The 9479-nt window shown below is 39.3% G+C and overlaps 1 protein-coding gene across 1 annotated transcript; it reads left to right on the top strand.

Annotated features, from left to right (window-relative positions):
- The first annotated feature begins 235 nt into the window (after positions 1-235).
- Positions 236-6726, top strand: prnpa (prion protein a). Its single transcript, XM_022670517.2, has 2 exons — positions 236-341; positions 4363-6726. The coding sequence occupies exon 2, from the start codon at positions 4384-4386 to the stop codon at positions 5044-5046; it is 663 nt and encodes a 220-aa protein (XP_022526238.1). The 5' UTR covers positions 236-341; positions 4363-4383; the 3' UTR covers positions 5047-6726.
- The last annotated feature ends 2753 nt before the right edge of the window (positions 6727-9479 follow it).

The following is a 9479-nucleotide window of genomic DNA, read 5'->3' as shown; positions in this document are numbered from 1 at the left end:
CTGTCGCCCGGCTGTAATTCCTAAACACGTAAATCCTCCCACACTTTATCCGGGGGGGCATGCAGGTTAGAGTGAGGCCAAGTAGCTTTGACCCCATGCTTATCTGTGTATCTCTGATCTCACTCCCCACTCAGCCAATCAGAGAGAGACAGAGATCAGCTGCTCATTGAGAGCCACTGTAGGTGTGTGTGAGTGTGTGGTGGGGAGGGGTGGAGGGGGTGGTTTAAAATGTTCTGCTTCAGTAGGGTCTCATTCATACCTGCAGTAGGAAAGAAGAAGAAGAACTTCAGGAGAACTTCAAAGCTTTGAGGACTTGCTTCCGTCAGTTCTCTATACTGCAGGTAAGCTTTTGACTTTTATTTAAAGATTTGTTTGTTTGTTCTCTGGTTTAATAGTTTAAAATGACCTTTAACATTAGAGTTTAAATCTACAGAATATTTACCATGGCTTCAGTATATATACAGCTCTGGAAAAAATTAAGAGACCACTTCAGTTTCTGAATCAGTTTCTCTGATTTTGCTATTTATAGGTATATTTGTGAATAAAATGAACATTGTTGTTTTATTCTATAAACTACGAACAACATGTCTTCCAAATTCCAAATAAAAATATTGTCATTTAAAGCATTTATTTGCAGAAAATGACAAATGGCTGGAATAACAAAAAAGATGCAGAGCTTTCAGACCTTAAATAATGCAAACAAAAACGGTTCATATTCATAAAGTTTAAAGAGTTCAGAAATAAATATTTGGTGGAATAACCCTGGTTTTAATAACAGTTTTCATGCGTCTTGGCATGTTCTCCTCCACCAGTCTTACACACTGCTTTTGGATAACTTTATGCCACTCCTGGTGCAAAAATTCAAGGAGTTCAGTCTGGTTTGATGGCTTGTGATCATCCATCTTTCCTTGATTATATTCCAGAGGTTTTCAATTTGGTAAAATCTATGAAACTCCATTTTTTCCCAGAGCTTTATTTTAGTGATTAATGTATTGTCTGGTAGTAGTAAGCCAAGAACAACACGTACTTCTTGTGTGAGTGATTTATTACTACTATATAATCCACTGAGGAATTACTGGATCATTCACGAAAGTACTAATTCAATGACCTACAAATGTATGGCATACAATGAGACGACTCCACTACATAATCTGATTATAACTAAATATAAATGAATATAAATCAAATGCTACTATGATCTACTTTTGTTTATTTTACAATTTTGTGATCTTCCAGATAATTAAATGTTTGACTGATATACAATATAAGTAGTAGACAAATGCACAAATTACTTCTTTAAAATAATGAATTAATCTGTTAAGATTTACGTTGTTAGCAAATATGATTTATCCACCTACTAGATAATTCAATGATCTTGTAAGAGACTGATGCAGTGATTGACTTAAAAATCAGTAATTTAATTTAATGTCAGGTAAGTCAGAGATCTACTAGGTAATTTCTTTGATCTATAAAAAAAAACAACTGATCCACTGGACAATTCAGCAACCCTCTATCAAATAATCTGGTGGCATTCATTAAAATGCATACTCCAGTTATCCCTGATGGAAATCAGTGATCTATTAGACAATTCAGCAATCCTCTATAAAGTTTAATTTGGTTTAATTCGATGCAGAATTGAGATACATAATTCATTTATCTATGATACACTTCTGTGATCTACTAGACAATTAAGCTATCTCTCAAGGGATATTTGAGTGATCTACAAGGGAATTTAAAGACACTTTAAGAGGTAATTCAGTGATCAGCTATAATTCTGTAATGTTCTCTGAGACAATTAAGTGATCCTCAAAGAGATAATTCTGTGACGTACTGCTAGAAAATGACACAGTCTTCGGTTATGTAGTTTTATTCTCCTTGATTTACTACTTCTAGAACAGTGGATGCCAACAGTCCTCCTGAGTTGGCTCAAATTAGTTGGATTAGGATTGGATCCAAAGTCTGTGGTAGGGCAGCTCTCCAGGAGCAGAGTTGGAGACCACTGTTCAAGACTATTCAGTGACCTGAATGGCTGAACACCTCAGACGTGAGTGTGTGTGTGTGTGAATGTGTGGGGGCAGTGGGGGATCAGTCGCAGGATGTCAATTAAAGCCAGACGTCAATCTGAGACAGATTATACGTCTGACATTGTTTAGGATGGTGACGGACGTCCTAGTTTGGGCGTGAAGCTCTACAGCAGGGGTATTCAGTTCCGTTCCTGGAAAGTCAAGGTCCAGGTGACTTTTTTAGCTCAAACTTACCTTGTAATTAAGCTTTGGGTGAAAGAATGTTTGCTTGAGTTGGTAAATTAGCTAAATGTGCACTGATTAGACCCTACAATTCTCAAATTGTCCTCTCAAAACTTTTAACGTTCTAATTACCTGTGAAAAGTAGAATGAAACACAGTAAAATCAGCATAAATACTAATACCATTCATACAAACATTTCCTTATTATAGTAAAACTATAAGTAATACTAGGATCATAGTATTATTTTTAGTTCATAATTTCTGTTTATCATCGTATCAATACCTGGGTTGGTAAATCAGTGCTGATGTTATGAGTAATGAAGTTAAATCATTGTGGTGAGCTGGTGATGGGTTCGGACTAGGGGCGTGCAGAACAATCATGCATTGGCACTAAGATTTTCTATTCAAACTAGCTCCCAAGATCTTAAGTACTTTCTGCGAAATGAGACATTTTCTGTAATAATTTGATCAGATTTTTTAACAGTAAGAACACTTAGATATTTTCTAGCTAGTTTGCCTAGTTCAGTGAGGTAAAGTTACTTGAAGGTCATTAAAATCAACGTAAACAAAACACTCAAAACACTGTGAAGGACATGGGTCAGTAGATTGGCTTTGGGCTTCTGTTAATTTGCTTAGGCCAAAATAGCTCTGCTTAGGTCAATGAGCTCTAATGCTACTTACAGTGAGAAGGTCTCATCTCTCTTGCCCTCCCTCCCTACTTCCCTCCCTCTATCTCTCCTCCTCTTTATTCATTTATCATTTTAGTGTGCCCTTTTTGTTTTAAAATACATCAAGATTAGATACTGACAAATACAAAAGTCAGAATAGAAAATACCTAGAATGCAAGTGTTTTCAGGTTTTAATACCCTTTGAAGAGACTGGTCTTTGGTTAGCATTTGAACACAGCAAGTAACTGTTGTTTGGACACCCACTGGTAGCTTCCAACATCTTGGTGTCAGGACAGAGCAGAACGTGGACGTCTGTCTTTCATGCATCTTGAAGGATGGTGGGTGAAGCTGAACCATACAGGAAGCTTGAAGTGCTCTTGGTACATACTATTGCTCCCAGTTCTAAACACATCTAGTCCAACTAAATAGCCCATCACCAGGTTTATCCTGTGTTAAAGAAGGTTTGTTGGAGCAGGTCAAGAGCAAAATGTGAAGATAAGGGGCGAGTTGTTGTTTACTCCACTACTTTCATTCATTTATTGAAAGTAAACCTTCTGATGTATCAGAACAGAGTCGCTGCGCTTCCCTCCCAGCGCACTGTGATGCTACTTGGCAATGCTGCATCAGCAGCAGTTCAAAATAGCCTTGTCTTTTGTAAAACTTCAAAGTTTTTCCTGCATTTCTTTTCAGATTCAGTTCAATTAAATTTGTACCCATTTTCTCCCCAATTTACAAGGCCAATTACCGAACCCACTCATAAAGACTACCCTGATAGTGATGCCCCCAATACCAGGGTGCTAGAGAGGGTGAAGACTAGCACATGCCTCCCCCGAAGTCAGCCACCACCTCTTTTTGAACCGCTGCTGATTGCCAAGTAGCAGCATTGCCAAGTAGCCACCGTGCTTGGAGGAAACCGCATCGGTTCTGATACATCAGCTCACAGACGCCTCGTGCTAAGCGACATCACCCTTTGGAGTGATGTGGGGGAGAGCACCATCTACCCACCCAGACAGAGCAAGGTCAATTGGGCTCTCTTAGGGCTCCGGTAGCTGATGGCAAGCTACATGAGCAGGATTCAAACCTCCCGATCATAGTGGCAGTACATAGCCCGCTGGACTATTTGGAACCCCACTTATAGCACTGTTAGCATGAAAGCAAACGTGCTTTCTCTTCAAATCACATCTACTACATCACTGTGTGTCTATATAGAGCAAAACTGCCAGTTCTAAACATCAGCTAACAGCATTACACTGATTGATGGGGAGAGAGGAAGGGCCATCACAATCACCCAGAGAGTGAGAGGACAGTTATACTCTCTTATTTAATAAATATATGTCTGTGCCACTATTAGTTTGAGCACTACATCATCTTTTCTTGATTAAATACATTTGTAATAGAAGTTTAACCTTTACTTTTGCCTTTAAACTTTATCCCTTCTTTCTCTCACAGATTTTCTCCCAGACCTCCATCATGCTATCCCAACGTGGAGTCATCTCATTCTTGGCCTGCCTGTTGCTCCTGACAACACTGTTCCCTGATGTCCAGTCTCGACGTGGTGGTGGTTTAGGACGCATTGGTGGTGGAATGGGTAGAGGTGGAGGAGGATGGGGAGGAGGAACAGCTAACCGGGGAGGCTGGGGAGCAGGCCACGCCAACACCCATAGAACCCCACATGCCCACGCTGCAGGCCACGGTCATGCTGGGGCACATGGCCACGCCGGAGCCCATGGCCACCCTGGAGCACATGGTCACGCTGGAGCACATGGCCACGCTGGAACCCATGACCACGCAGGAGGCCACAGCTCTGGTGGCTCCAGTGCTGGAAAGATTGCAGGGGCGGCTGCTGCCGGAGCTTTGGGTGGAATGGTATTGGGACATGGCCTGAGCTCCATGACTGGGTACGGCCATGGCTATGGAGGCTACGGCCACGGGTACGGCCATGGATATGGCCACGGATACGGCCATGGGGGACATGGCTACCCCAGGCATGATGGGCATGGGCACGGACACGGCGATCTGAACGAGACGGACACAGATTACTACTACGGAGCTGCCAGCAGGGGGCCCACGTACGGGTTTGTTGTGCTGTTCGGAGCAGCCGTGTCCTTCATACTCGGACACTGGCTCTCATAGGCAGCTGGACAGTGCCCTGAAACAAAGACTTTCATGAATTACATGATCAGTGTTCAAGATGTAGTTTTCAGCCATAACAACAACTCGCAACAAACTGCGTGGAATGGGAACCATTCTGAACTGAACTTTGAGCCATGGAACAAACACTTGGTCAAACTTTGCTACTCTTGTCTTTTATAAAATGTTTATATATGGTTTTCTTTTTTAATTTAGGTTCAGGCCCAAAAATCTGGACTGGATTTATGGTTTATGACTTGCAACAGCTAATTGCACTTTTTACACCAATTTTCTAGGTTAAATGTATGGGATCAAGGTCAGACAATGTAAATACTGAACATGTAGAGTGAGTGTTTGTATTTTCACAATGTAAATATTTTCTTTTTCTCATTTTTTCTTATTTATATCTTAGTTAAAACAATTATTGGTTATTATATGGCTGTCTTGTAAAATGACAACTTTGCAGGAGAAGGGAAAAAAATATTTTTTTAAAAGCATTTCAAATGGTCCATCATTAAAAATAGAGATATAAGGTTTTGGCACAACAGCAGTGATATACTACCTTTTTGAACTGCTTTAATGAAACATCTGAAAAAGTTTAGGTTAAATGAAAATGATGAGTACACTCTTAAAAATAAAGCTGCTACAAAAACATTCAGATCTAATAAAGTACATTTAAATCAAATGTTCAAGGTTTTTTAAGTCTTTGATTATGTGACATTGTACAGTTTCCTTTAAAAACATGATTATTTGTGGAAATTAACATGTTTTTCCTATGAAAGCACTTAAAGAGCCATTTATTTATCTCCTTCATTTTTACAATTGTGAAACTATTCATTTTATTTAATGGGCATTTATTCTTAAATGTCCAAGGTCTAAACTGTAGTTACTGAAGGACATCCCATACGACATAAGGAGTTTAAAAGAGTTAAACAGGTGGAACTGCACATGGTTCTTGAGCATGGTATTTGTCCTTTCGTGCTGTTCTCTCAAAAGTCTTACAGACGTAACCTGTCTGGGTGTCTGAAGGCCCTACGACAATGCAGAGTGAGGAGGAAGTGGTCTCTGCAAATAGACAAATCACATTATTGGGGAATAATTAGATTACCAGTAGCAGGATGTGGTGGACTTGAAGGTGAAGGCAAATCTCGTTTACGATCTGGGTGCAGTCTACACTCAGCTCTCAGTGAAAACAATGCTATTCTTGTTTGCCATCAATGAGCAACCTAATCTTCTTCTACGTAAGCCTATGTTCTTATAGTTTTCCATTATTCACGCTTAAGAACAAAGGGCTTATAAAAGGTTCTTTGACCGATGTCATAGAAGAAACACTTTTGGTTCCATGATGAAAAATTGGCACTTATTTATGAATTTTTACAGAATTCCTAATGTAACCCACATGTTTTCTTCATTGGGATTTGTTCATTTTACGAGAACAATAATATCTACAAGCTTTCTCAAAGTAATCAACTCAAGTATGATACATATTTGGCAGACACAAACTTGGTATCTTAAACTCAATGTTATATATTTATATATAATGTATTTTGCAATGCTTTTGTAATGCTGAATTGTCTACACCAACATAAAAAAAACTGCAGAGTGTCTATCAAAACAAACTGTACGCATGATATGGTTAGATGGCGCCTCTGAAGGAATAAAGAATCAGTGTTAACCCTTTGACCTTGTGTACCATGCTGCTTATGTCCATTTATGTGACGTCAATCTGTTGTTAGCCTGTCAGGGATGAAGACGAGCGGAATCCTCTTCACCAGCGAGTGATTACAAAGAGGATTACACAACAATATAAATGGAACAAATTAGGGTGGTACAGAAAGACTGAGACAGAGAGAGAGAAAACGAGCGAAAGAGCAGATTAAACAGATTTTAGTTTAACAGTGTTTAGTGTTTTAGACTCACGCTGCATTTATACTGCTCCATCGCGTCAACAAAATTTCCTATAAACTAATAAATATATATGTGTATATATCATTTTTCGATTGAACTTCATAACACTATCTAGTGAGCAGCATATAGGTTTACAAAAGCAAATTTTTCCAATTAAATAATATATTAATATTTTGAAAACCCACAAGAGATCCCAACTATCTCTGCAGCCTTTCCCCACGCTGTATTACACTGAGCTCCTGTAAATCAGCAGAAATTTAACATAAAGGACGAGGAAGCCTGAAACCGCAATGTTTAGCTTTTCTTCAATGCTTCCCTGGAACGTTTGAAAGCGGAACTAAAAAGCGCAGAGGACACATATCAGGCAAACACCTGCTCTCTGATTGGATAAACGCATCGCGTTGGATGGATTCATTTGCATAAACTTCACCTCGGCTCAACTTTTCTTTGAAAATGAATGGGATACATCGCTGTGCGTTGTCGCAACGGAACAGTGTAAATGCAGCGTCAGAAGCTGCTACATTACCGGTCAGTTTTTGTTTTTGCTAAGCAACATTACATTTAGCAAAATAGTGAAAATGATCAGCTACACTCATTGACAAAAAAATAAAATAAAGTAGGCAATATATGTGATTACACAATTAGAGTAAAATTATAAGTTTATTAGCAAAAACTGTAGTGTAGAGAGGAGACTCTAGTACCCTTTTGGGTACTAAAGATTGTACAAACTGGCCTTCACTTGTCCCATGAAATTGATTGGCAATAAATCTGGCACCCGGCAGGTCAAGGAAGTGTGTGGATTTGTTTGGTGGAGACATTTCCGCTCGTGCGTGGGCAAGCATTATCCTGCTGAAAAATGCCAGTTGGAAGCCCTAAAATGAGAAGCAACACTGGTCACAAGATACACTGCCTGGCCAAAAAAACAAAACACACTCTAATATTTTTTGGACCGCTTTTAACTTTTTTTTTTATCAGGCAGTGTATCTTGCACTTTGCTAGTATTTTCCCACCCCCTTGAAAGAGAAGGGGTGGATTGGGCAGATTATTGGGCAAGAGTTCGGGGCAGCTTCCCTGGAAAAGCATGAAGCTGAAGCCCCCCCACACAGAAGAAACAGGAAGAAAATGGAGAAAATAAATGAAGGAGGAAGATGGGGAGGAGGTGGGTGCGAGGTTGTTCGACACGCAGGTAGAGAGGAAGTGACTCAACCCCCCAAAATTAAGTTATATAACTTCACATATTACAGAGCTTTTAATTGTTGCTGTGTCTCCCTCCACAGCAAAGGCAGAACTGAATGGCTTACCCAGTGTTGCCAACTCCTCAGTAAGGAAAGTAGCTATTGGCTGTCCTAAAAGTCGCTAGAAGTCGCTAAATTACGTCATCGCCTAATTTGCATAATACATGTTTTTGAAACTGTAAAGGATTAGGATTGTGAGAGAGAAAAAAGTGAGTAAAAACACCATAAATGTGTTAGAAATGTTACAAATGAACAACTTCTGTTGCTTTTTAAATATGAGGTCGCTTTTTTACAGTAACTTCATTTTTATGTGAATTACATAAATTAGTTTTTTGCCATGTTCTTAAATGTTATTATAAGAGCAGCAGTTAGCCGGAACTGTTATTCTACGTTTTTTTTTTGTTTCTTCCTTAGTTTGTTTGTTTTATTTTATTTTGTACGTTTTCTTAAGTTTTCTTTATTTTTAAACCTATCATAGACAAATTGTTCAATGGTTCAATAGATATTTAGCTTTTTATAAAGAGGCAGACACTGTGGAGGAGGTGAGTGACAGGCTGTGTGGTGAATGAGATGAGTGAATGACTGAGGCTGTGTGAGTTAAATTAAGGGATTTCTGTTCGTGTCACACTGAAGATACATTAATATTTATACTTCTGATCTGTAAATACAGAGCGGGGTCAGTCAGTGGTGGCTGTGGGCACGCGCGATTCATTTACAGTGTGTTGGTGGAGCGGTGTGTGCTCTGACAGACAGACTGCACTGTGAGTGGTGTGGGGCGGGGCTCACGGCAGCGCCCGCTGCAGCGCGGAGGACAGTAACTGAAGAGCGCGTGTTCATCTCAGAGTCGCCAAAAGTCTCCAATAACACCACAAAAACTCGCTAGATTTGTCGCTAGTCGCTTTTTTACAAAAAAAAAGTCGCTAGAGGGTCTGAAAAGTCGCTAAATATAGCGACAAAGTCGCTAAGTTGGCAACACTGGGCTTACCATTAGTGTTGCCAACTTCTCAGTAAGGAAAGTAGCTATTGGCTGTCCTAAAAGTCGCTAGAAGTCGCTAAATGACGTCATCACCATTTGCATAATACATGTTTTTTGAAGCTGTAAAGGATTAAGGTTGTGGGAGAGAAATAATTGAGTAAAAAACACTCTAAATATGTTAGAAATGTTACAAATGAACTCCACCAAATGAACAACATCTGTTGCTTTTTAAATAGTCTCCTTTTTACAATAACTTCATTAACCAAATTTTTTTTTTAGTTTTTTTGTTTCTTTGTTTTATTTTATTATTATTTTTT

The sequence above is a fragment of the Astyanax mexicanus genome, chromosome 12 (genome assembly GCF_023375975.1).
Source record: "Astyanax mexicanus isolate ESR-SI-001 chromosome 12, AstMex3_surface, whole genome shotgun sequence".
Lineage (NCBI taxonomy): Eukaryota > Metazoa > Chordata > Actinopteri > Characiformes > Acestrorhamphidae > Astyanax > Astyanax mexicanus.
This window is presented reverse-complemented; position numbering and strand designations above follow the sequence as displayed.